Here is a 26,789-nt window from a genome sequence, read left to right as displayed (position 1 = left end):
CGAGAGCCGACGTCTGGAACCCCAGGGTGCGGTTGGCCTTGCCTCTTTCTCACACCCGTGGCCTGTCTATCCGTAGACCGTTGGAAGAAGCGCCGCGTAGGTCTCCGTACCCGATGCAGTGATGCAGGTATCACTCTGCATAGGGGGTGACCTGCAGGAACCTCGTCGACCAAGGCTAACCCGTCACGTCACTTGTCACCGCGCGATTCACGACCTCTCACAGATGGCACTGCACTTCTGTCAGTGAAGAGAAAGTGGGAAGAGGCTCAGGCATGACAACATGTGGGAACCGCTCCGCGCATGTCACGTTCCGGGGGCGATTGACCGCTTCTTTCTTCCCTGAATTTGCCTTCTGGCGGGTGGCTGGGGGGACTGGGAGTGGGAGATGACGGGCTGGGGGGATATATCAGAATCCCCGGGTCATATAACGAACGAAACCCTGGGGCCGAGTGTTTCAACGGGCGGAAGCCGCTGCCAAACCAACCTTTCTGGGTGGACGCAGAGCCAAACGAAAGCTTGCGCAGTGATCAATGGGTTCATCAACGACTGGAGGCTGGAAGCCAGCGGGAGATCCAGATCATAGGACGCTCATTGTAAGGGGGTGGGAGGAAGTACAACAAAGGCGCCAGAATGGCCACCATCTTGCTCGATCACAAACCCCGAACTCGGCACATGCGGAGGATCAGAGGTGCCCACATCCTGCGGGGAGGCGCCTCTTCTTTTCTTTTTCTCACCTCTACTCGATAGCCGGTCCTGGTCCTTCCAGCAGACAACAGGGCCAACCTGCAGCCCGTCTCTACGTTACCGTCCACATCTGGCTATGTGGCGAACCCTGTGCCGGGACAGGAGAGAGCTCAGAGATGAGAGAGAAGGATAGAGGGGGGCACAGAGAGAGAGAGCCAAGGCAGGCAGGTAAGCAGGCAAAGCAGGGCCGTTCTGAACTCCCACCCTGTTCTTCCGTCTCCGAGTTCTTCGCACCTTTGGGTCTCTTCCTGAATCCTGCCCGTCGCCATTCCCTTCCCTCCCACCTCCCCCACCAGCTCCTCTTTCCGCCATTACTCGCCAAGCCGATATTGGCCCAAGAACCCAAACCCAACGCGCCAGCCCCAAGGCCCCAAGGCCCAGGCATAACAGAGGGAAACAAGAATAACAGCAGAAGCCTGAAGTTAATGAACTCGACCCCTATCGTCCGTCGCCCAAAAAAAGAACAGACTCTTGAAACGAGAGCAGAGTCAAGTTGCCAACTTGTCAAAAACAAATACAGCTACGGAGTATTGCCTAGTTTCCGAATTCTAGCAGCAGCAGCTAAACATGCCCGCCCGCCCGCGCGCGATCTCTTGACTCTTCCCAAACCCCCGGGCCCCTGGGCGGCTGGCCTGGCCTGGTCTGGTTCCTGGTTCCCCGGACTTTTGCACTCACACTTGGTCGAGGGCAAGGCAAGGTAATTAAAAACCAGCAGCTGCCAAAAGCGGAAAATGTATTGTTAATATAGATGCTGCCACACGTCAACTGCACGCCAAACCGTAAAATAAAATACAAAAAAAACCTCCGGCCGGCCGTTTCCCACTTCCCCTCCACCCTCCAAGGCCGCAAAAACAGGCCGCGCTAATGTAGCAAGGCCAAAAGAGGTGTGCCTTGGAAGCCCTCGTTTGGGACGAGGCCTCGGGGCCTCGTGTGAAAAAGGGGCGGCTCGACCTAAGGTAGGTCCCTAAGTCGACTACACGCGCCCCAAGAAGTTGCACATTCAAGGCGGTCGCCGTAGGTATCCCGTCCAGAAGGGGATGGACAGATAGAATGGATGATAGGACAGACATGTTGCTTTTTTTTGTGTAGAGTGTGTGTGACCACCTACACCTACGCCTACCTTGCTTCTTTCCGTTCCTCCCCGAAGCGGTTGGTACATGGTTTCTCGCAGGCTGCTTGCTGCATTACGATGCCAATGTGATTCACAGAAGTTTATCCCCGAGGTTCCCACTTCGGGGGGAGTGAAATACTTTGATGAAATTTCTCAAATAGGCCACACCAGGGACCGAATTAGTTGTGATTTTCCACTATACATTAATAAAAAGAAGAAAAGAAACATGTTTCGTCTTCCCATATCTCCTCTCCATCTTTCTGCACGGTTTTTGTTCACATAATCGAGTTTTAGGTAGCATCTCAAAGAAATGGCTGCTACTTTGTTCCACTTCGTACCAAATCTTGTTGATCCTCATCATGGTGTCAGCAGAAGTAAGTTTGGGACGAAGCAAAAAAAGGGGTTGAAGAAGCTACAAATACTACAAAGTACAATTGCGTGATGTGTGGGGTAGAATCGAACAAAAAACGAATAATGAGCGTTTAGAAGAAAACAAAACAAAAAAAGGTCAAAAGTACAAAACAAAAAAACTAAACAGACGTCGTCATGAATGCGAAAACTGCGCGCGTCATCCGCCGTGTATGCAAAATGCGTCTTTCCATCTGCATGTTTTCCCCTTTTTATTGTTTTCTCGTTCCACCCGCAAGACGCATAGGCATCAGAGCCAGCTCACCACCAAAAGCTCTCCTCCGTCAATACAATACAGTCAAGTTTTCGAGAGTTGATGTTGTAGGCGTGTTGGTATAATAAACCACCAAATGCTGCAGTGAAACTGTCGAATGCACTAAACTTCGAGAGAATGGCCGATGGTGGATCCTTGCATGGTGCCAAAGAAAGGTTGATGACAAGCGTCGAGAATGAAAAGTCAAAATCGCCTAAGGGAGCGTCGAGAAGGATAAAAACAAGTAGAAAGGCCGTAGATTGCGTGGTTCGCTGTGTTGCCCCCCAAAGTCTATAGTGTGTGCGTTGTGTCATGAGTCGAGATGAAGGAGTAGGTCGAGAAAAAGATAAAGTAAAATAAGGTGACCCGTGGTGTTCGGGGGTATCTCTAGAATTAGGCGGATGGGGAATCCAGCAAAACAAAAGGACAATGCCACTCGAGAGTCGCAGGTATGAGGTAGAAGCTGAAGTGAACAAGGCGAAGAAGTAGTCGTGGTCTCGGTGGTTCGATGAAGAGCTGGCGCAATTCTTCGGGCCTTGCGTTCTCTGTGCTTGTCGACCCAAACTGTTACATGAAAAGACGTCGAGCAGATTATTGCGGATCTTCCTTCCCTACCAGCTCGCTGAGTCGAAGTGGGAGGACGGCGTTCGTGGAGGTCGATCTGGGTGCTCCGGATGGGTCGTGTCGTTCCAAGTTGCATGATGGACATCATCGCTAAAGGCAAGCTCCTCTTCATCACTGAAGCTGCTGCGTGTAGATTGTGTCTCCAGCCGGGGGCTCAGAAGTTCCCGGTGGAGACATTGAATGCTATAAGGGAGGGCCGCCCATTAACTCCTGCGCGCGTTCTCGGCAGGCAGCAGGGGTGAAGCCGGTCCCGACCTTGTTAGCGACGATACGCCATTTCTCATTCTCGTAGTCTTGCAGCGCAGTGCGAAGTTTTTGGTCCTGGAGGATAAAATTGAGTCAGAACACTGCGCGCGGTCTTGCCATATCACGCCGTCTGGCTGTGCTGCATGGCATCGCAGTCTAGGGAGGGAAGAGCACATACCGTTTCGTCGGTCCATTGGGTGGTCTTAGCTTTGAGCTTCGTACAATAGCGCACCTGCAGTGTTCCTGATGATCTCCCGGGGAAGAAATCCGCGATTTGCTTCCATGTGAGGGATTTGTTCTCTTTCAGATCGATCAGGAGCTGGTCGTCTTCGGGCGTGAACTTTAGCTTCGGCCCCCTTGGCCTCGGTGCCGGAGTCGGCATGCCTGCTTGTCCCACGACGCTCGGGGCACCGCCTCTGTCTCCGCCGTCACCATCACGCCTCATCATCTTGGAAGGGGGTCCTGTATCGGGTAGTCGATGGTGATGGTGCGTGGGAGCCTGGACTTGCTGGGTCGCCTGTGCATAGGCGGTACCCAGAGGAGTCTGCTGCATGGTCTCGAGGTCCGTCTGTTCAAGGTCGATTCCGGGAACGGACAAGTCAAGCTCGTCTGGCCTCGGTCTTTTCGGGGCTCCATGGGGCGTATGGGATTGCGTAGGCGTTGTCATGGATGGATACAGAGGAGCGACGACTGGACCCGGAGCGCCGTAGTGAGGCGGGCCCAAGTGCCGGGCGTGGCCCATGTGGTGCCCCGGATCCATTAGAACCTGATGGGAGTGGTGAGAGTGGTGAGGGTGCTGCTGGTGTTGCTGCATGGCCGGATGATGGGAGTGATGGCTAGTGGGCGGCTCATGGAGAGTGGGCGTGTGAGCGGCGCCATGATGGAGAGAGCTCCTATGGTGTTGATGATGTGAGGGCGTCGTGTCATAACCATGCTGCTGTTGGCTCTGGTCGCTCGGATGCGACTCCTGTGCAGAATAATCGACATTGTAGTCCCCTACTCGATAGTTGCCCGCCAGCGTGCTTCCGGCACATGGGTCCCGCCAGAGCGAACCGCTCTGGACGGTCGCCGGGCTCTGAAGTGAAAGAATTGGTTGAGCGAAGGCCCTCTCGGGCGGCGTCGGGAGAGGTGAGGGCTGCTGGTGCGACGTTGCGGGGTCGCGATGGTGGTGATAGTCTTTCAAACTGCGATCCTGTAACAGCGCTATGGTGTCGCCGTGATGAGACCCCCCCTCCAGACTCAACGAACATTCGTGCCCGGGAGGTGTGGAGAGAATTTTCGCGGTATTGCTGGCAGCGGAGGATAATGGTGTCTTGTGGCAACGGTCGAGCCCTTGCCAGAGCTTGTGGTTGTGATGATGACGAGGTTGATTCTAGTGGTAGTGCTGTTGAAGAGAAAAGAGGAGAAGGACGAAGACGAAGACGACGACGACGACGACGACGATGATGACAACGGCTGAGAAATAAGACCAAGTTGGTGTTGAGATTTCGTAGAACTTGTCTCCCAATGGTGGTGGAGAGCTATCTGTCTGTCTGTCTGCACGGCCGGACGGATAGTTCCCTTTGACTGGCGTAAGGTGGGAAAAAAATTATTAAGACGAAATAAAGGTCGAGGTAACCATGCTACCCTTTTTCAACTGGTTGTTGTCACGCGCCGTTTAAGCTCACGGGATCTTCCCTTGACTTATTATAAATCCCGTTTGGCCCTGGACAAGTAATATAGTAGTGAAGGGGTCAAAAGAGAGGAAGCGCGGACGTGGGCAAGGGCTGCATTATATCGTCCGATGTGCCTTATCGAAAAGAGGAATAGAGGGCTGTGTGTGGACTCTTGCTCTGGGGGTAGAGAGAAGGGGACGAAGGAGAGGAGAAAAGCATGCATGGGAGGGGTGAGGCGAGAGAAAGAGGGTACATCAACTGCCGCTGCTTTTGTCACCGACATCTTAAGCACATACGCGATTCGCCATGTGCGAGACGTATTCTGTTCCTGAGTAGGTTGCGGAGACTCAAGTTAACCTTGCCCAGTAGGTGATGACGGTAGCATAATTTGGGGATCTTATGCCATGGGTTTCGCTGCCGGATATAGAAGCAGGAGTGCCCCCGGCCGGCGGTGATGATGCAACGGGCAAGGAGGGGTGGGCGTGACGGTGGCTAGCCTATATAGTATGATGGACAGACAGGGCCGTCGGAGGAGACAAGCAATGAATAATTTCACAAATCTAAGAAACCTCCGGATGGATTTGATCCAACCCTGTAAAGGGAGGCCGGATGACCCAGAGAGAAAGAGAACGAGAGAGGTCTGGAAAACGCATGGAAGAAATCCAGACACGTTCAGCCGAATGGGGGATACAAGCTGAAACGAGCCCTACCATGCGCTCGCTGGTTGGGAAGGGCATAGCAACTGAGCAGCAGCAATTCAGAAGAAGGCCGCCCATGTTGCTCGGCCCCCTGCTTCACTGGGGGAGAGAGAGAAGGGGAACCAGGGTGGCAGCTCTTGGCTCAACTCAAGGCAGTTGACTCTTGAGAGCGAATGTGTGTGAGCCTGTGTGTGTGTGCGCGTGTGCGTGGGCTCGGAAGCTCAAAGTCCCTGGGTCACCCTTCCCCTGGCCTCCGTCCTTGACGGGGGGCTTGCTTTGGGCGGAAAACCACCAGCGAACAGCGTAACTTGGACAGCTCTGCCCATTCTGGAGAATACAGTGGAGTCTGTTGGGGGGCAAACAGCAGGTTTTGGGAGAGAAAATGGCTGGATGAGCACCGAGAAGTCATGCCTTGGCCCTGATGGGGGTATATCTGATGCAGGGAGGGTATACCAGAACCATGAAGAGAAATCGCCGCTCCGGTACGCGATAGGGCCAGAGAGACGGTAAGGTTGCAACAACCACTCGACCTAGTGGGCAGATTGCCGAGGGGTGAGAACAAGGTACTGCCGGGTGAAAAAGACGGAGGGCACCAGCTCAAGCTGGTTGTATCCATTCGCAACGTCAGTAAGAAAGAAAAAGACCCTTTCTTTTTTAGCCCTGATCCCCTTTGCCGTCATCGGTGGCAGTGAGAGCCTGCTCCCACGTTCGAAGACCTGGTCAAAAGCTTCGGGATCGATTCGGGAAGGGAACTGCAGTGGTCCCAGGAGGCAAATCATCCTTGCTGACCCAAGATGAAGACGTCCGCAGCAGGGGGATTTGCGTCCCAAACGCCAGAAAAGGCGTGTCAGTCGGCCTTCGCCTCGATGTCGATACGGTCAAATCTGGCAGGTCCCACAAGCAGATGCCAATGCCAGACGCAGAAACAGAAAGGAATACGACTGCGAAGGGACATGGCCGAGATGAGAATGACGGCGGTGCCACGATTGAGGTTCAGGTTCGGCAATGCGGCGGCTGTTGGACCAGGCGGGCGGCGCGCGCGTCGACGAGATGGGATGGTCGTAGGCTTGACTTGCACCGGACCAGACAAGACTGGTTAGCCTGTGGGGTAACAACTTTTTCCAATGAGGATGTATTTTTTTTGGGGGGGGACTTGGGACGTGTGCGACTCAATGACCAGGTCGCACGATGGTGCCGTCGTCGAAACCATGGGATGATAGCGGTTCGCTCAAGGTGATTATTCGTCTGTTTGCATGGGCGGGCGCGCGCGCGCGCGCAAACGTGCACGCAGCCGCCAGCAGTTCGAGTTCCTCTCGTCTTCTCACGAACTTGAGGGCATCCCCAGATTGCCAGACGCGTGCGCTGGAGACGCGCACACAGTCTCCCGCGGCCTCCCACACGACCGTACCACCCCCCTCTCTCACCTAACCGTAAGCCGGGAATGTGGTGGGTGTAAGCAGAAGGACGGTACATGGCGTAAGAAACCCCCCGGCTTTCGGCAGCAAGGAGATTGTGCGACTCAATGCACATCCCAGACCTTTGGCGCTTGATGGTAGGTCGGTCAAAAAAAAAAAAAAAAAAAAAAGGCCTGGGGAGTGGCTCGACACTCAACAGGCTCGCTCTCTCGCCGCTGGGCAAAGGCGAAAGTCACAAGTACCTTCCATGGCTCGTCAGGGAGGGTAGGGCCGAACCAGTAGGAAGGACGCTTGGACGAGGAAACCTGGGACGAAGACTCGACGGGAGGGCGACTAAGGAGGGCACTCGGACAGCAAGAGGACGGACGGCCGACGGAGTTTGGTTTGGCGGTACGTTGGAGAATTGGCTCGAAATTCTCATGTGGGCAAGATGCGGCTGGCGCTCGCTCATTGCTAGTGCTGGCGGCCAAGTTGACCTCATCGAGACATGACGGATCATGGGAGGGGGGAGATATGAAGCTGGAGCAGGGGGTCAGACGGGTATCGCATGAAGGAAACGCGTTTCACGCATACCTGGCAATTAAAAGATCAATTATGCGACCCAGGGATCCCGGGCAATCTTTCTAGAAGGAGTGGGACTCTATTCTAGCGTGTGGTGAGGTGCTCACCTTATTTCTTCGTCGCCCAGCTGGGGGAGGACTTGGGTCTTGGGGTCCCATTCTGGAATTTGAAATCGGCGACTAGGGGGGGATCCTTTGGGGCGGTTCCTGAAGAGACGGACGAGGTGCCGCGAATCAGATGGCTGGGCAGTGGACAAGTCGGTCGACTCTGTGGGCACGGGGGATGTCGATCAGACGTAAAAAGAGGGCTTGGAAGGTGACGGAGTCGGCGATGATGTGTGGTGATGTGGTGGAGATTGGAGGAAATGCAGGGCAGGCCGCAGATGAGATGCTGATGCGCAGTCATGGAGCAGATGACGGATGGGCAGATGAGACGACGAGAGAAGCCTAGGAGGCAGACGAGGCAGTGACCGAGACGGAGAAGGGGGACAGAAAGAGAAAGAGAGAAGAGAGAGACTCAGACAGGTTCGAGATTGTCGAATGACGGGACCTGAGGTAAGAACGGAAGGGGAGGTTCAAACTTCGGAGTACTTTAGGCACGGACGGTAAGGTAGGCGCCGGGAGAGTTGAGTGCAAGATGATTGAAGGAGGAAGAGATTGCGAATTTTGGAAGCAGCGACATGGAAAATGCGATAAATGCAGGTCCAAATTGAAGCTCCCGACACGCCGCAATTTTCATGTTTATTTTTTCCTCACATTGAGGAAAAAGTGTGGTTGGTTGGGTCTCAGATTTGGGTCAAGTTCACCTCACTTGCAAGTCACTTTGCGGGAAAATTAGGTGGAAGGATACATGGATTACCGATATACTCTTACCTTAGGTTTTCCCTAGGTGTGCCATCCTGATGCCGAGACTTTTGTCTCGGCTCATTGTCTCTCCCAGGAAAGCGGAAGGTGCAATCTACGAAGTACATAATTATTAGCAAGATACCTTCCATGCCTCATTCACGGGCCATGGCAATTTCCATCATCACCTCACCTTTTGTAGACACTAGAGATGAGACATGGCAGCCGGGCCAGACTGTCCACAAAAAAGGCTGGAACAGACACAGTCCGCATTGAGGGCCAAGCCTCGAGGTTCGACGTGTGTTGGCAAGGTCAGGTACCTTACCTCGTGCACGGAGCAAGATACGAGAGTCCGTACCTTACCTAGGTAGTGTACAGACCAAGGCAAGGTACCTTATCTGGTACTTTGCATGCTTCCTGATTAGCCGCGATGGTTTGACAGATGGGGCCAGCGGGTGCGCGTCAATGAGGTCGAGTATCGTTATGGAAGAACGGAAGCAAAGCGGGCAGCAACCGTCGGCTTACGATCCACTCTTTCCCAGGTACTTACACTACTTGCCTTAGGTAGTTACCAATGACTAGCCATAAGGAAGTCTCCACTCCCGAACTGGGTTGGCAGGTTGCAGTGTTCCGTTCTTGCATCCGCTTGTCACGATTCTGCCTATCGTCATGTAGTTCTTGCCGTGCCTGCCCAGCCTTGATGGGTAAGAGAAGGTTCCTCCACCTCAGTAAACTACCGCCTTGAGGTACCTAAGGTAAAGTGCGACGACTTCTTCAGCCCCCGTCGCATATCGTCAGCCTGAGGTGGCCCCTTCTCTCCTTCCGTCTTGACGTAAGGCAGGTGGTATCTTAGCTAAGGTAAGGTAAGGGGCGCCTTGACATCGGGTTCCTCCCAGATTCCGTCGACCGGGACTGTAAGTGACGGCAAGAACGGCAAGAACGTGCTGGGTGCTCGCTCCCACCTTACCTTGCAGTACCCTGCCCTACATATTTGAATCTGCGGAACAGAAGATGGAAGGAACGGACAAGGAAAGAAGGTTGTGAAAGTGAAGGTACCTACGTTGCCTACTCCGTATGAACTTAGGAGGAAGGCAACCTAAGGTACGAAATGGAAGTGCCATGTCGATGGTTCCTTCCCGTGCAACACTAGGCCGAGAATGGGCAGCCAGCCAAGAAACCCAAGGCAACTTAAGTTAAGGTCGGCTGCCTTAGGTTGCTCTCATCTCACGTCTGGTGCCTACCTTAGGTACGCCTCCGGATGACTGCAGCAGTGCAGAGATGGGATGGGATGGGATTCTCCATTTTCCATCACTAATGCCCGCCTTGGTGACTTTACCAGCGCACATGCCTGATGCGACAGCCAACAATCCGAAGCCCAGATGGCCACTGCAATCTTCGTCATCGTTCTTGTCCCGCATCGGAATAGATTGCTATTGCCAATAGTCGACCCCCTCCCCGATGCTGGAGGATGGACCCCGGAATGTCCAAGCACGCCAACAACAACCTAAGAATACGCAACGCAGGTACCTTACCATGCCCTACACGTTCTGGCCAAAGGTAAAGTATCTTGCATCCATCTCTTGAGGGCGCTGCGCACCCATATCGCCGACCACACCGCAGCACCCGACTGATCCATTGCTGCATGCGAGCCCCTTACAGAATGCCTGGCTGACTTCTTGCATGCATCGCATGGCTTGCATCTCGGTAGCTCGGCTCAGAAAGGGAAGTGGTGGGTAGGGTTGCGATTGCGACTGCCAGCGGTACATCGTCCTCGCCCACGCTCATGGGCTTGTTGAACGTAACGATCCTTACCACGCCCTTCTTTTCTTTTTTTTCCGCTTCAGCTCTACATCCACTTTCCGAACCGCGATCCCCCACGAACATGACGCCGCTTTGTGGCCTCACCTTCGTGTCGCCCTTTTTACCGCATACTTTTCCTACTGTCTTACACGTGTCTGGGATTATCCTCTTCGCCCAGTCTTGGACGCTCGAACCCGCCGCAAAACCTTCTTTCACAGTCATGAGTCCGGACCGTCGGTATACACCGGATGACAGCCGGCGCTGTGCCTGTATGCAAGTTGTTATTGTCGGCCAGGGCCACCCGTGGTCGATTTTTGCTCTTGCTTGAGGGGCCTCTCCCCGGACTCGAGCCGAAAAAGTCTGCTGCGCTTCAGAGAAGGGGCATCATACGATCAACCTCGTTCCTGTGGCAGCGGTGCCCCTGCATCGCCTAACGAGCCTCCAAGGGCCCTGTATCGCCTCAGCCCAAAGCTTGATGAACCTTCGTCCGCTTGGCGGTTTGGGTATTCGGTCAGCGGAAGCCGTCTTTTTCAGTAATGATACGGACTACGGATGGTATTACTAATTACCTTGTCTTTGCGTTACATGGCGCACGTACGGATATTCTCTTCTGTCTACACTATCCGTAGCCTGAGGTAGCTAGCTACTACACCCCGCACACTGCAACCACCACACTTACAAACTTCCGCAACATGGCTTTGTGCTACACCAAAGAGCCGCTTCTTTGTCTTTGTCTTAAGTCTCGCAACGAATCTAGGGCTATCAACCCGTACCCTAGAGCCGAGACTAGCAATCGCTTCCGTCCACCGGGCCCCCCCACTTGTCTCGAGGCCTTACTGCCGCTTGGCTTTGGGGGATTTTGGAGAAGCCCGTTGGGTCACAGGTGTTTGCAGGCAACTGGGTAGGGATCCCCGAGGTTGTCACAACTCACACTAAACTTGGTGGGTTTCTGTGCTAAACAGCAGGTCAACCTTGAATGCGCTCCAGGGTTCTCAGTCTTAATCCTCACGAGTCTTCGCTGCTCTTAGTACCCAGTTTCTTGTTCAAGGAACCCGGTCAGTGTTTTCCTTTCGGGGACCCTTCACGAAACCAGCCCTGTCCAAATTACAACACCTGTCCTCCAGCTGAAGGTTAAAGCTGCAAACGTGTCGCGGGTTTGCGCCGGCCTGCCGATTCCGAGCGTCTCCTGAGATCCGCGACAGTCCCTCCACAAGACGTTTGATTTACCTTACGCCACCTCGCGCATTTCGGCTCGACTGACCAGAAACACAAGATCGTGTCCAAGCCTCGCATCAGCTGAGAAAGACGAGAACGATATCGATACGACAGCGAGCCAGCCAAGGAAATTGCCGGCTTCAGCTGACCTCCTGGATAACTGCCGAGAGGAACTTTTTTCCACAGCAATCATGAAGCAGAGTCCAGTCACAAAGCCAGAGCCAGAACCATCTCCGGGCTGCCTCATCTCCACTCACCAAGCCCAATAGTTCGTCCCTACCTTCTTGGAGAGCTCGCCCGATGCAGTGCAGCCTCCAAGTACGTTGACGGGGGTTGACCCAGAAGTTATTTCGATGTCTTCATGCGCCGCCCTGTGGCTCATTCCACATCTGCTCGTGTGCGGCGTCGACCCTCTCAGATCGCCAATTAAGGCCCCCAAAACAGCCACATCTCCACGACCAAAAATATCCGCTCCTTGCCACACTTTGCTTTTCTGGAACCCTGTTCGTCCAACGAGGATGCTAGGACGAGCCCCCATTCCCGACGGCCTGGGCCAAGAGACGCCCAGTACGGAATGAATCGCCATTGTCAGCCGCACCTTAAGCCCATTCCGACTCCATCTCCAAGGATGCCGCAGGGCGATGACGTTTCGTTCCGTGCTCGCAATCTCAGGACACAGACAAAAACGCCCGAGAGGGACGGAAACGCGTTCGCTCTCCATGGTAATATCTCAACCACGCTGTCGACATATTGGCCATGAACCCCTCCTTATCATCTCTCTACTAATATGCCCCAGTTGCAATATCTACAGGGCAACTAGCCGCTCCGAATTGATCCAAGGGGGAGCGTTTCCATTGCATCGGTGCTGAACATCTAGCTGCCCGCCCAGGGCAACAAACAGGGGGTGCGCTTTTCCTCTGTCTTTCTCCCTTCCCGTTCTTAATTCTTGCCCTGGCGCATTAATGCATGAAATCTCCAATTTGCGCGGACCATCTACCCCGCTGAATCAGCGATTAGAATGCCCACCATCTTCAACGGCCTTCCCGCCGCCTTACCATTTGCAGCCCACGTCGTCCGAAGAACAAGCATCGATGTCGCGCAAAAACTCCAACGGTTGGAGCTGTAAGCGGAGTACGGCATAGCAAAGGCCACCACCAATTCAAAGTAGGCGGCAAGAAGTGGACGACATCGCCTCCACAGCTCCTCCAAAGTGACAGCTTTGTCGTCACATTTTGCAGCTCAACTCCCTTCTTGGACCCTACCCCCGCGTTCACAAGCAGCCATGGTGTGCCTGCCTACCTGTTTTCTGAGATGATCCCTTTCCTACTCGGCATCGTCCGCCTGTACCTGCATGCAGTCCGCATGCGCGCAACGGGGGAGGGGGGTTGGGGGAGAGGAGGGCTAACACGCAGGGCCCCCTGCTGTACTTGCTGCATCCCCTAGATGAGTTTACTGCATGGAAGCCTTGGAAGAAGTCTACGGAAATTTCTATTCATGGTAACCACAGTACACTACCGCCGCTGAAACTATTCCCATCTTGGAGACGCGCATGAACGGGTTGTTGTGGGAGGCGCAGCCGCTCTACGTATGTAGTGTACGTACGTTTTGTTCTTATGTGCGACTGATAATCCTCACGTCTATCGAATATGGCCATGGTTCATAGAGTAAGGTACGGATACAGCGGCGAGGGAGCTTTTCTGCTTAATTGACGAGCTCCCACATCTGGTGGTTTGTTAGTATGCTCATCCCTTACTCTGGCGGCATTACAGGTGCAGTTCCTTGACCATGTTCGTGAGGAATTGACTTTTATTTTATTTTATCTTATTTACCAAACGATCTAGATGGAGATGTATAGAAGGGAGGCAAGGATAGAAACGTTACTGTCAGGCAGCTAGCGCCAAGTTTCTCTTCTCTCACACATTTTTGATGTTCGCTTGCGATTTCTGTGACACCCGCCGCCGCCGAGCCCACTCAACATGTCAAATACAAAGTGACACTTGAATGACAAGTCATGGATTGCATGATGACAGATAAAAAAAATCTACCCTTGATTTTTTTTTGCTCTTTGAAAATAATACTCGGACAAAAAAAGTACAGTTTGGTTTCAAAAGAGCCTGAGCTGTCAAAACCTGTCAAACGCCGCTTATTTGCCTTTAATCGCACAATGTTCGTCCCCCCCTTCCCCTTGCCCACGATTCATTCTTTTCCCTCCCACCGCTCGCTCATCCTCCCTCTGGCGTGATGCTCGCATTTCCCGAAACTACCCTTCTCCCTGCCTCTCTCTCTCTCTTTCTTATAATCCACCATCGTAAAACATTCTGCCAGGGAATCGAGGGTTTCCCAACTTTGACGTTCCTCTCGCCATCCAGAAAACAATGTCCCAGATACAATGCATTAAGTTTCCCATTGATCAGCCACCCCTCCCCATTTCTGGCCTATTTTTGCGTGTTTCTTTTCTGTTGTGTATGTATACGCATGCGTGTAATGTCCGTTTCGGGTAGGTGAAGGCTCTCTCGGTAAGGCAAAACTCCTCAGCCTCAGCCTCAAAATGCCCATCTTCCCTTGAAACGCACACATCGGCCGCGTGGACAAGTCCTTCTCCACCACCACCACCACCACCACCGGCCGCCGCCTTAAGCATGCCCCTTAGGCGAAGTTGTCGGTCCTGTCGACCCAGATATCCTCGAGCTCCGCAAAGCTGTGGAAGTGCACGGGACGGTGCTGATCGCTGTAGAACGGCAGCGGCGTATCGAGCTTGACGTGCACAGGCTTCTTCTCCATGCCCGCAAAGGCCGACCCCATGAAGCTATAGTTCCACATGCCGTTCTCGGGCACGAGGAAGAAGCCGCGGAAGCGCGGGCTCAGCAGGAGCTTGCGCTTCTCGCCCATGGTCGTCGTGAAGCCTTGAGGCTGGTCGCTCTGCGTGTCCCTGTTCTCGGCACCCCACTTGTAGCCAGTAGGGGTGAGGCCCCAGGCTGAGAGGGAGACGGAGCCGGGGGTGAACGCCACATTTACGGTGACGGTGTCGTGCTTGTCCCAGGCAGAGCTGTGAGCGTCGAGGAGGCGAGCGTGTTCGGTGACGTCGGCAGCGGACATGTAGGGGAGTTCTGCGCCCGAGGCGGTGTGGATTACGCCGAGGGGTTCCATACCCTCGAGGAATTCGTGCTGGGGCAGCTGTTGGGGGAGCTGGACGTTGCGCAGGCCACCGATCTGAGGGATCATGACGATGCACTTGATCTCCTTGACCTGGTCGTTGTCCGGAGCGGAGGATCCGTAGAGGTAGCCGGCGACCTGGACGCGGAGGTCGGCGATGGTGATGAAGCGCTTGAGGATGTTATTGGGCATCACGTAGGTGATCTCCTCGAGGTCGTTGTCGACAGACGAGACGTAGATATTGTTTGCCTTTGTGCGCAGGTTGGACGTGGCGATGGCGCGGGTGCGCCACTCTGTCTTGGAGGCGAAAGTCTGCTGCTCGAACTGAGACGTTGTCGTGACGATAATTTCCTCGCCGTGGACGTTTTGTGTCTTTGTCGTCACAGCCGTCAGCTGCTGCTGCTCCTGCTGCTGCTTCTCGATCTCGGCGGCCTGCTGGCGCTGCATGGATGGCGCGGATATCTCCATACCCAGGATGATGTCGCGGACTTCGCTGCTCGTAAGACTGGAGACGTTGACGTTGTTCTTCTTCCCGTAGTCGTTGAGGATGAGATCGCGCAGCTGCGTCTCGACCTTGATCCAGTCCTCGTCGGAGAGCGTCGGCCAGATGTGGTGGTCCTGGGTGATAACCGTCTTGTCCGGGCGCAGGATGAGCTTGGTCTTGTCCGGGTTGACGTGGAGGGCACGAAGAATCAGGATAAGACGGGAGAAGGCGGTGTACGACGAGATGCTCTTCAGCCACTCGTCGTAAAGGTTGAATAGTACCATCTGCGGCTCTGTAGCGCGAAGAATCATATCTCCCAGCTTCTCGACCTTCATGGCTGCCTGGAAAGGCAGTTGCAGTTCGGATGCTCTAATGGCGATGTTGGGGAAGTCGAGCAAGTGGACTTCCAACGGATCCAAGAGACCCTTGCGGGTGACGATGAGCTGCTTCGGTTGCTCTTCCACAGGGAGAGAGCGGATGAGCGCCGCTACTTCTTCGGCTGTCTTCCACTTTGCCAACTGTCCGAGACGCTTCTGACCAGCCCAAACACTCGTGTGAATGATCTTCAAGAAAAGCTGACCAGTTCTGGGGTTGAAGATAAAGATAGCACCGTTGATGGGCTTGGTGGTCAAGTTACCCTCAAAGGTCTTGTGAATTGTCACACGATAGACGTTGGTATCGTCAATGAAGAGCTGCGTCTGGTTGCTGAAGAGTTCAGAGTAGTTCTGAGAGTTGAGGAACTCCTGGTTGCTCTCAGAGGCGTAAAGCTGCAGACCCTTGCGGATACGCTCTCTCAGGACGTAGAGAGCCGGGTTGGCCTTCATAATCTTGGCCATGGCCTGCTGAACGAGGACCTTCAGACCAGGGAAGTACATGCCGTAAGCAGAGTACAGGTTGTAAGCCAGATCGATACCAATCATGAGACCGGTTGCCGAAGGGTAGATACTGGCGCTGTCCGTAGTGTAATCGAGGTACTTGGCACGAGTGTATCTCTCAATGTCGTGAGAATCGTAGTCACCATATCTGAGCTGGACATCGATCCAGAACTTGTTCGTAGTGGTAGGCTCGATAACATCCTTGGTGTCAAACAAGGGTGAAGGTCGAGTAACGTTCCACTTGTGACTAGCAAAGAGAAGAATGTCGGCACAAGAACTGTTCATCTTGTAAGACTTTCTGGGATGAATCGTCTCCTTCTGCACCGTCTCGATTCCGAGGGACTCGAGCTCTTGGTCAAAGACCTGACACAAATCCATGACGACCGACTCATGGATCTTCTGCCACAAATGGGCTCGGAAAATCTGGATGAGCGAAATCTTCAGAGTAGGGATCTTGCCGTGCAAGAAGATACCAGTCAGATCAAGCTGGACTTGGAAACCGACGTAGACGTTGGCTCTGTTGATCGTAGGTGACCACCAAAGGGTGAAGCGTCTGTTGGGAATTTGGTTCAAACCGGATCGTTGAGCGTTTGTCAACTTCTTGAACTTCATGGACTCTGTAACAAAGTTAGTCAAAACGTTTGGGTATGAAAAGGCAACTGAACTTACCCTCGAAACCGCTCGCTCTTTCCCAGAACAAGCCTTCCCATGACGGGAAACCTGTCGCTTTGAACAACGTGTGCTCGAGAATGGTCTCGACACCACCAAGAGCTTGGATAACATCGGTACGGTAGGCGTTGAGGTTCCACAATTTTCCGTCGTGCCTCTGGCTCGTCCACCAGAAAGGATTGTTCTTCATGAGCTGATAGATCTTGAACTCTGCGCGAGCGCGGAATCCCTTGTCGAAACTCAAGGTGCTTCTGTCCTTCTGGAAAAGGGTGTTGATACGCGGCAAGCCACGATCCCAACTATCCTCCAAGTCCTCGAGAGTCAGACGGCGGTTCTGTTGGTTAGCTTCCAGTCTCTTCTGTGAGTATTCCGTCCAAACTCGTTGCGAGTCAATGAACTCGGCCTCCCATGGGATAATGTATCGGAAGATGTTGGGGATGAGCGTCTCCTCATCATGCGTCATTCCAGCGCGGTAGTGTGTGACGCCAGTGTCAGTCTGCTTTGACCAACGCTTGTCACTGGCAGGAATCAAGATATGCGATCCGGAAATCATGCCCAGACCTCCCAGCTCCTTGGGCGTGTAGAACACTGCCGGAGGGAAACGAGAGGGCATCTTGGAGTTCAGTCCGATCTTGACTCTTGTCTGAATCTTGGTCTCACACTTGACAATGGTGTCAAGCAAGCTGACGGTAGACACTGCTGCCTCACGATAGTACGTAAACAGCGCGATCAAAGCAGTGTTCCACTTGTTGGCTATCTTGGTGAAGGTTGTCGAACCCGAGGACATGAGAATTTGACGGATTCGGTTGTTGAACTTTTGAATGTCTTCTTCCGTGACTTGAAGGAAGGCGTGCGCCGTTCTCTCCTTGCTCGTGTTGTCAACCAAGGACCATACACTGTCCTTGACTGAGAAATCGTCATTCTGGTTTCTGCACTTGGGCAGAATACGGACCTCGAAACCGCACATTGAGAATAATAAGTTTGGGTTGTCACGACTGTAGACGCTGGCGAAGCTGTCATCCCACTCGATTGTCGTAACGGAACGAGGCAGACGGTTCTTCAGATCCCAGAAGACGGCTCTGCCCAGGTTGACATCATGTCTCATGAGCCGCATACGCGAGTCACGAGGCCAGCACTTCTTACTCTTGTATCCGATGACGTTCTCAAAGTTGGGATCAGGTTGCTCAGTGAGGAAACGTTGGATGAGATCTCGGGACTCATCAGCTGTGAAACGCAAGAAGACCCAGATCTTGTCAATGTAACGGGTGTAGAGACGGATGGGATGTCTTGTCTCAGTCTCTCTGTCACGGAACTGGAGGAAGTCGTTGGGGCTCTGAGGAGGACCCGCGATCTCACTGGCACGCTGAGGGCCCAGGAGAAGAAGGTCGAGCACAAGACCGTAGTACTGGAAGACGAATGCAGAGAACTGCAATCCACGGATCATACCGTAGCTGTTGACGTGGTTCATGTCCTTGTATGTCAACTGGACGTTGTTCTTTGCAGTGATGTAATCCGCAAGATTGTGATCCATGATCAACCGGAGCAGGGAGTTGAGCAAAGTCAGCTCGATCTTCTCGTAAACCTTGGACAGCTCCGTCTCGATCATGACGTTGCACTCTCCATTCTCAGTTTCCCAGACCTTGTCAAGGTTGTTGATCCCTTGAGCCCACTTGTAGGTCAGGAGTGGTGGTACTTCGGAGTCTGAAGGCTTGATCCAGGCGGGGAACAGGTGGCGCTGATCGGCCTGGTACCACAGGTATTGGTCGAGGTAGGCATCGCTAATCTTCTCAATGGGTTCAATGTCATAGACAGGGTTGATGGTGCTGTAGTTGTCGTTCATATCGATGCCGACCTCCTTGAAGGCGCGCTGTGTGAGAAGGAAACGCTTGATGCGCTCCAGAGTGGTGCCAGGACTATCATATGCCTGCTCAATCAAAGCCAGCTCCTCGCGCTGACTCTGGTTGAGGCGACCCTTGACAGAGTAGGCTTCTCGAAGGCGCTCCAGTGCCAGAATGAGAATCTTAGTGTCGTGCTTGTAGGACACACTGGGGAAAGGAATGGGAGAGAATTTGCGAGACTCCAACCAGTGAACAGTAGTAGTGTAAATCGCAACAGCCTCCTCAGAAGAGACGTAGGGACCGTCCTTCATGTGGTTGTGCTGTCTCTCTTGCTCGGCCTTGAGCCACAGTCGAGTGAGACGTCCAACGTTCTTCTTGGCCACCGTCTTGTCAACCGTTGCACCACGGCGGATACGCTCTCGATTGTAGTGAGCGACGGAAATCCACCAGTCGGCCTTTGCCTTCACATATCGCAGGATGATGTTCTCGATGGGTGCCGGCAGACCAGGCACCTTCCAGGGAATGTTACTCTTCCAGCATCTCCATGCCTCAGACAAATGCTGAAGGACAGTGTTGACCTTATTTTGCTTGATACCCTCAGGCATCATATCCATCAGATCAGCCATCACAGACGCACGGAGCTCGAGATCAAAGTGAGACTCCACACGCTGCTTGGTAACTGTCTTGGCAACACCCTTGCTATGACGACCCTCGAACTGACGTGACAGCAGGTTTCCAAGCCACCTCTCGAGGAGGGGGATGATACCTCGCATGAAGAAGAGCCAGACTCTCCAAGCGGGAGCCCAGAAACCGCAACCAGGACCCTTGCCGACAGGAGCGGAGTTGAAGCGGTAGTAAATCAAGTGCTTCAAGTCCTTGCAAGAACGAATTTGGTGCATCAGCTTGTACTTGTAACGGTACATGCCAGTAAGCTGGCCGACGTGGTTGAAAGCGTATAGAATGCCATCGGCGAGTTGGAAAGCGTCGATGTTGCCAAGGCGGTACTGCACCTGGGCATCTACGATAAGCTTGGTCAAACGCAGAATCTCACGCATGAGATGGAATGCGTTTCCGAAACGGGACTTCTTCCGCTCCTTGGTAGTCAAGGTCTTGACGGGCTTCAAATTAAAGTTGTAATCGAGGTGAAGGTAGGTCAGGTTCTTGCGGTGAATAAGGAGATTGAGCATGTTGAAACCCTGTCTGCAGACTTGAAGGCCAGCCTCAACCCAGTCAATCTCAGTCTGCTGGAAGAATTTTGTCTGCTTCAGGTTGCGCATCAAGTTTTGATTTTGCTGCGCCTTAGGCTTCTTCTTGTGAAGTTCGTTCAATACGAAGTTCTTGAGCAGCTTCTGGTAAGAGACGCGGACCTTGACGGGTGGCTTGTCGGAAGGAGGGTGCTCCAAATACCACTGCTTGATAAGAGGCACGTCTTGAGCCCGCACCATGCGACCTGACCGACGATCGAAGGGGAAGGGAGCCCACCACAGCTCGATTGCTGACGCTGTGTCCTCGTTGGTCAGCTCCTCCTCTCCGAGGAAAGGCTCGAAATCAGCAGGAAGCTCGAACGCGTCATCCTCAGGCTCCTCGTTGTTGCCGGGGCCGAAGATCTCATCCTCGTGGCTGACAGTGAGATTCTTTGGTGCCACCGCACGCGAAGAGATGGGGTGGATTCTGCGGTCGAAATGGAAAGCGGGGAGATCGGGGTTCTCTGATCTCTCAAAGACCACCTGGGGGTGCGAGTGCCATGCTAGGTGCACACTTCTTGGAAGAGAGTTGTACAGATAGGGGTAAGCCACCCGGAACTCTGTGCGAATAGCGTTTCTGAAGATGATGCGGTCGATGGCGTTGAACTCTCCAAAATCCTCATCGTTGGGATCGATATCCTTGTACAGAGGCTCGAACCGTGGCCCACCGGGGAGGGCAACATTGAGGGCCTTTCCAGTGAGGAAGCTCCTCAAGTCGAAGAGGTGGAAGTAATTCTTGTCCACCACGTCAGAGATGAGAGGTCGACTCAATCTGAAAAGTGTTGCCATCTGTTGTAGGTTGAGGTTCCACGACCGGTAGCTGTCTCCATTGACATGAGGAGTATCGAGCAGTGGCCTGTGGTCGTAGAACCACTCGAACACAGCGGCATCCTCCTCTTCGTTCAGCTCCATCTGAATAGGCTCCAGGGGCTCAACGTCCTCGATGTTCTCGGACCAAGATAGAGGTGGTTCTTCGTCATCGAAAGGCGGGAATCGCATGCGCTTGAAGAGACGTCTGTCGGCCTTTTCCTTCCTCATAAACGTCCACATCATTGCCCACTGCGCAAAGAAGACAGGTTCGATGACTCTGGGGATCTCATTGACCAACGTCAAGCAGCCGTTGACATGGTACAGAACCTTGACTTTCCTGTCAGACTCCCATGGCATGGGCATATTTTCGAGAAGCTTCATGACAGCATGGGGCATGAACTTCAATGCACCAAGGTAACTACGCTTATCGCTGGTGTACTTCTTTTGCGACACGTCACCAATGTCCTTGACGATCTTGCGCAGATGCTCAGGGGGCATATCTGCCTTCTGTGTCTCGACGAAGCCACCCTTGCGCTTCTCGCCGAATCGGTTACGCTGATTTCGAAGCCATTCCTTCTTCTTTTGAGCGAACTTGGCGATCTGGGGATCGGTCGGGGGGCGATAGCCAGGCGGCGGGGGAGCTGGTGCCGCTGGTGGTGGTGGAAGGGACGATGATGGAGGAGGAGGTGGCGGCGGAGGAGGACCCCATCCAGGGGGTGGTGGTGGTGGAAAAGACATCTCGACTCGATGGTTGACTCGTCTCGCGTGGGTACGTTGAAGGAGGTCGTCAAAGTCGAGGAGTCGCAGTCGCGACTTTCAAGACGCGAAAGTCGTAAAGGAAGACGCAGCGCAATTCGACTCGATGCTCGGTATCGGTCCTGAGCTGCGCTGGGATGATGGAAACTCGGTCGGTGGTCTCGCGGAAACTCGCGGCGGTGAGACCAAAGGCGCAATGTTGTTGGTATTAGGCGGTGGTTGATGAGTTCATCGACCTTGACCTCGCCGCGCCATCGAATTTTTTGGGTAATGCAGCTCTGTCCCAGGACGAGGAGGCCAATTGGTACCGCGCTAGCCTGTTTCGGGGAGGATCTATCACGTGAGGACGTGAGCCCAAGTTTACTGCGGCGCCACAGATAGTCCGGCGGGCGAGAGCTACGTACTGCGTAGGTACCTAAGGTAGGTCAGGAAGGATCCACTTCTCGTGAGTCGGGTGTGACTGGTGCCTCCAGAGCCTCAGAGGTGAGTCGAACACAGGCAGCCAGGCATTGGAAGGAAGGCACTCCCTGGTGCTGGTGAACAAAGTAAGTGCCTGAAACTTTTCTGGTGTGGCTTTTGCCGCTGCCACTCGTCAGCTCCACAGAGCCCAGCCAAAATTTTCCACAAGTGCGGCAACACAACACCCCGCTGCCACCTGGACCACGGTTTGCCAGCTGTCATTCGCTAAACCCTCCTCCCCCACCAAAAATTCCCGTCAAATTCTTGCACAACCTGAATTTGAGGAGCCCCTCTCGACAGGTTGACCGAAGACCCCCCGTGACAAGTCCCGACGACAACACAACTTCCGTCGATCCCGCGCTTCCCAGTCGCATCAGCCAAAACCGTCGCCTGCACGAACCGAAAGCGATCGCCAATATGTCTCGATTTTTCCGCGGCGGAGACGACAGCTCCACCGACTCGTCTTCCGACGAGGAGGAGCTTTACTCCGAGGAGGAGGAGGAGGAGGAGCAGCAAGACCAGGAGGACTCTGATGAGGAGGAGGAGGAGGATGACTCCGACTCTGATTCCGACGACAGTGATGGTGGAAAGAAGGCCGGTGCCTCGCGTTTCCTTCGCGATGCTTCCTCAGAGAGCGAAGACAGCGAAGACGAGGAGCGGGTAAAGGTCAAGAGTGCCAAGGATAAGCGTATCGAGGAACTCGAGGCGACCATCAAGCTTATTGAGAACGGCCAAAAGATTGGTGACTGGGCTTCCATTTCCACAGGTAAGATACGACGGAGTACCTCGACCTCGACATGCCGGGGATACGGGCGCTAACGTCTATGCGCAGAATTCGACAAGCTCAACCGCCAGGTCACAAAACTTCAAGAGGGTGGCAAGACCCCCAAGGTCTACATCAAGGCCGTTGCCGAGCTCGAGGAGTACATGAATGAGGCTATTGCGAAGCAGAAGGTTACTCCGGCCAAGAAGGGAATGAACGCCACCTCTGCCCGTGGGTTGAACGCCGTCAAGCAAAAGATCAAGAAGATCGTCAAGGATTACCAGTCCCAGGTCGATGCCTACAAGGCCGACAAAGATGCCTTCATGGAGTCCGAGGAGGAAGAGGAGAAGCCCGCGCCCAAGGCCAAGAAGACTGCTCGTTTCGTCGACACCACCGAGGAGGCTGCCGACGGAGACGACGATGAGGGTTTCGCCACCGTCGGAAAGGGTGGCCGCACTCTGCAGTTCACTCCCGAGAGCATCTTCAAGCACCTGAGAAGCATCATGGAGACTCGCGGTAAGAAGAACACCGACAAGCAGGAGCAGATCAAGATCATGGAGAAGCTCAACGAGATCGCCAACACACCCTACCAGAAGATCCGCGTCCTCCTCACCCTGGTCTCGACCCGCTTCGACCTCGGTTCCGGCGGTGCCTCTTACATGCCTGTCGATCACTGGAAGGCTGCTGAGAAGGAGCTGAACTCTCTTCTCGAGGTCCTTGAGCAGAACAAGGACTACATCGTTGTTGAGAACGCCGAGGAGTGGGACGATGACGAGAAGCCCCCCGCGTTGGAGAAGGGCCAAAAGTACATCAAGGTCCCTGGAAGCATTGTTTCCTACGTCGAGCGCCTCGACGACGAGCTCACTCGTTCCCTCCAAAATATCGACCCCCACACCTCCGAGTACATCGACCGCCTTACCGATGAGGGCGCCCTCTACAACACCGTCTTCCGCGGCATGCTCTACTACGAGTACCTCCGCAAGGATGCCGAGCTCGAGATTCCCCAGGAGAGCATCAACCGTATTGTCACTCGCCGCCTCGAGCACGTCTACTTCAAGCCCGCCCAGGTTGTCAAGATCCTCGAGGACAACTGCTGGAAGAACGTCCCCTCTACCGTCGAGTCCGTCATCACCCCCCGCGACCAGGCCCAGGATGCCAACAACCTCGTCAACGTCCTTTGCAACTACCTCTTCACCAACGCCGAGGGCATTCTCCGCGCTCGTGCTATGCTGTGCCAAGTTTACTTCCTTGCCCTGCACGACGAGTACTACAAGGCTCGTGACATGATGCTTATGTCTCACTTGCAAGAGAACATCCCCAACTTCGACGTCCTCTCCCAAATCCTCTACAACCGTACCCTTGTCCAGGTCGGTCTCTGTGCTTTCCGCCAGGGTCTCGTCTACGACGCCCAGAACACACTGCAGGAGATCTGCGGCAGTGGTCGTCAGAAAGAGCTGCTCGCTCAGGGCGTTATGATCCAGAGATACAGCCAGGTTTCACCCGAGCAGGAGAAGCTCGAGAAGCAGCGCCAGCTGCCCTTCCACATGCACATTAACCTCGAGCTTCTCGAGTGCGTGTACCTCACCTGCAGCATGCTGCTGGAGATCCCCCTCCTGGCGCAGACTGGCTCCTCCCCCGACGTGAAGAAGCGTGTTATTAGCAAGACTTACCGCCGCATGCTCGAGTACCACGAGCGCCAGATCTTCACCGGCCCCCCCGAGAACACAAGAGATCACGTCATGCAGGCTTCCAAGGCCTTGGCTGCTGGCGAGTGGAAGAAGTCCACCACCTTTATCCACAGCATCAAGATCTGGGACCTGATGCCCAACACTGAGGACATCAAGACCATGCTCTCCAAGCAGATCCAGGAGGAGGGTCTGCGGACATACCTCTTCACCTACGCTCCCTTCTACGACACCCTGGCCGTGGAGACTCTGAGCAACATGTTCGAGCTGGACGCCAGCAAGGTCCTCGCGATCGTCAGCAAGATGATCAGCCACGAGGAGCTCGCGGCGTCCCTCGACCAGGTCACATCAACCGTCATCTTCCGCAAGGGCGTCGAGCTCAGCCGTCTGCAGAGCCTCGCCCTCACCCTCTCAGACAAGGCCAGCGCGCTCATCGAGACCAACGAGCGGACACTGGAGCAGCGCACCCAGGGCTCTGCCAACGCGTTCGAGAGACAGGGCGGCCGTGGCGGCCGTGGAGGACGCGGTGGCGCGAGGGGCGGCAACAGAGGAGGCGCGAGGACGGGCGGCAACCCCCAACGGCAGGCCGGCGGCACTCAGTTCACGGGCGGCGCGTTGGGTGCCGCGGTCCGGGGTTAAGAGTGAGAGAGGAAGAGAAGAATTGAAACGGGGGTGGGTTCCTGGGGTTTTCACGCTTGTATCTTGCATTAGGGTTGGGTTGCTTAATCCAAAATACCGGCCGCGCGGGGTTCCAGAAAGAAAAATGAGCCTTGGCTGGTTAGGTGTTTGTAGCTTCAGGGAATAGAAGCTGATAGAGTTACGTCACGTCCAACGATGCAGAGTGTGTATGAATGTCACGATTTAGCCGTTACCACGATTGATGGCCTTCCCTGGGTGTGTTCCCAATGTATAGCCACCGTACCGTAGAAAGACACCGAGTTATGGAATTTCCCTCCGCGAGTAACAACGTGACTTTTTGATTCGCGCGTGCGTCCAAGAAATTGTCGCAGGCTTCCCCTCATGAACACGTAAATTTGTGCATATTGCATTCTCGCAAAGAATTGGGTTTTGGGGAAATATCCAGCCAAACCCAAATCCCACACTCCCCCTCAGCCTCAGCCTCAGCCGACTCTGACAACACCACATTCCAGAATCCCAGGAAATGCGCTTCCTCCGCCGCCAAATGAAATGCTATCGACAAATCTCGGCTTCTGAGCAGATACTCATCCTTGTTAATGTTCTTTCCGAGCTCCAGCGTCAACAACGGGTCTCAGGATCCATCAAATAACCCGCCTTGCTAGCTCAATCGGTAGAGCGTGAGACTCTTAATCTCAAGGTTGCGGGTTCGACCCCCGCGTGAGGCTCAAATCCTCACCGCGATTGGCAAAGCCACTCTTCGAGTTAATCTTTTGCGATTTTTTTCGTTACCAGTTGTTGAAGATGTCTCTACGTTTTATGTCTCAGCACGTCTGCGGGTGGCTTGGATGCTCTTTGACTCGGTGTGGAGGCAGGTTTGACTTATAGCCGTCAGGCAGGTTGAACTTGCAGTGTAGAAATTTAAAGTTCGAAGAGTCTCCGTCGCAGCTTGCCAAACGTGGCCTCTCCCTGTATTCGTACATGTCGACCATCTTTCTACGTCAGTGATGCCATAAGGCAGTGTCACTCTCCTCTCTGCCACGAGGTGTGGACTTATCTGGTATGATACTGACTTTAAGGACCACAGCTCACGAATCCGTTCATCCATCTTCATGTAGCCATTTCTGTTTTTCCAAAAATTGCCTTCATAATTCCAATTCGAGTCCTCTCCAACTCGACTGAATACCATTATTGCGTCTGACTTGGCCTTGCTGTATGAAGCAACAAAAAAAAAAAAAAAAAGAGAGAGAGAGAGAGACGCTCGTCGATTAGATAGATCGATAAGATAACAACACCATTGTGTAAAGAGGTTCGCAAAACTAGTGCACGCTTTGCAAGTACTGCACGGATAGTATATTCCATTGAAGTATCAGGTAAACGACAGTATCCCCAGATGCAGTTCTGATTCATATTACAGTGGGGGTCTTGGCTAAAGTATGTACGGAGTAATTCGAGCTCCCGGCACTGCCGGTCAGGGGATCGGCTCCTAAGTCAGGATTTTCCAGGTTCCCGAGAACTAATTTCCTATACTTCAATTCAGTGGAAACTTTCTATAATACCGTGCACTCCGCCTCTAATAAATACGAATTTATATAAGGTTTATTATGACTCGCAGTTGACGCCAGCTAAGACTGCAACTCTGGTGGCTCTATTTGCAACAATAGGCAGCCGCAAGATGCGTAGACTATATAAAGGACTGACTATATCTCGTCATCTCTATAGAGGAACCACGATCACACACCGCACTTGACACATCATCTCCAGTCGAACCACGATACATCCTGCACAATGTTTTCTCACACTCTCGTTTTCTTGGCCGCTACCTTGGCCGCTCTGGCCCAGCCT

General features: G+C 53.8%; 3 protein-coding genes and 1 non-coding gene across 4 annotated transcripts; 2 read left to right on the top strand and 2 right to left on the bottom strand.

The window, feature by feature from the left end:
* Positions 1–3,564: 3,564 nt before the first annotated feature.
* On the bottom strand, positions 3,565–4,146 carry N0V96_008336 (uncharacterized protein; the record flags this gene model as incomplete). Its single annotated transcript, XM_053189954.2, has 1 exon — positions 3,565–4,146. A coding segment is annotated over one exon (582 nt), but the record flags the coding sequence as incomplete, so codon positions are not given.
* Positions 4,147–14,218: 10,072 nt separating this feature from the next.
* PRP8 (pre-mRNA-splicing factor 8) lies at positions 14,219–21,383 on the bottom strand (the record flags this gene model as incomplete). The annotated part of the gene is made up of 2 exons (XM_053189953.1): positions 14,219–16,701; positions 16,754–21,383. The coding sequence occupies 2 exons, from the start codon at positions 21,381–21,383 to the stop codon at positions 14,219–14,221; spliced, it is 7,113 nt and encodes a 2,370-aa protein (XP_053052375.1).
* Positions 21,384–22,277: 894 nt separating this feature from the next.
* Positions 22,278–24,947, top strand: NIP1 (Translation initiation factor 3 subunit c; the record flags this gene model as incomplete). Its single annotated transcript, XM_053189952.2, has 2 exons — positions 22,278–22,626; positions 22,693–24,947. 2 exons carry the CDS (start codon positions 22,278–22,280, stop codon positions 24,945–24,947), a joined length of 2,604 nt encoding a protein of 867 aa, XP_053052374.1.
* A 652-nt stretch (positions 24,948–25,599) lies between these two features.
* Positions 25,600–25,672, top strand: N0V96_008333. The gene has a single exon. It is a non-coding gene; the product is annotated as a tRNA-Lys (tRNA).
* The last annotated feature ends 1,117 nt before the right edge of the window (positions 25,673–26,789 follow it).

Source organism: Colletotrichum fioriniae (genome assembly GCF_027942845.1).
Source record: "Colletotrichum fioriniae strain IMI 355084 chromosome Unknown scaffold_10, whole genome shotgun sequence".
In the NCBI taxonomy this organism is placed as follows: Eukaryota; Fungi; Ascomycota; class Sordariomycetes; order Glomerellales; family Glomerellaceae; genus Colletotrichum; species Colletotrichum fioriniae.
The sequence above is the reverse complement of the archived record's forward strand: the minus strand, read 5'-3'. Positions and strand labels throughout refer to the sequence as shown.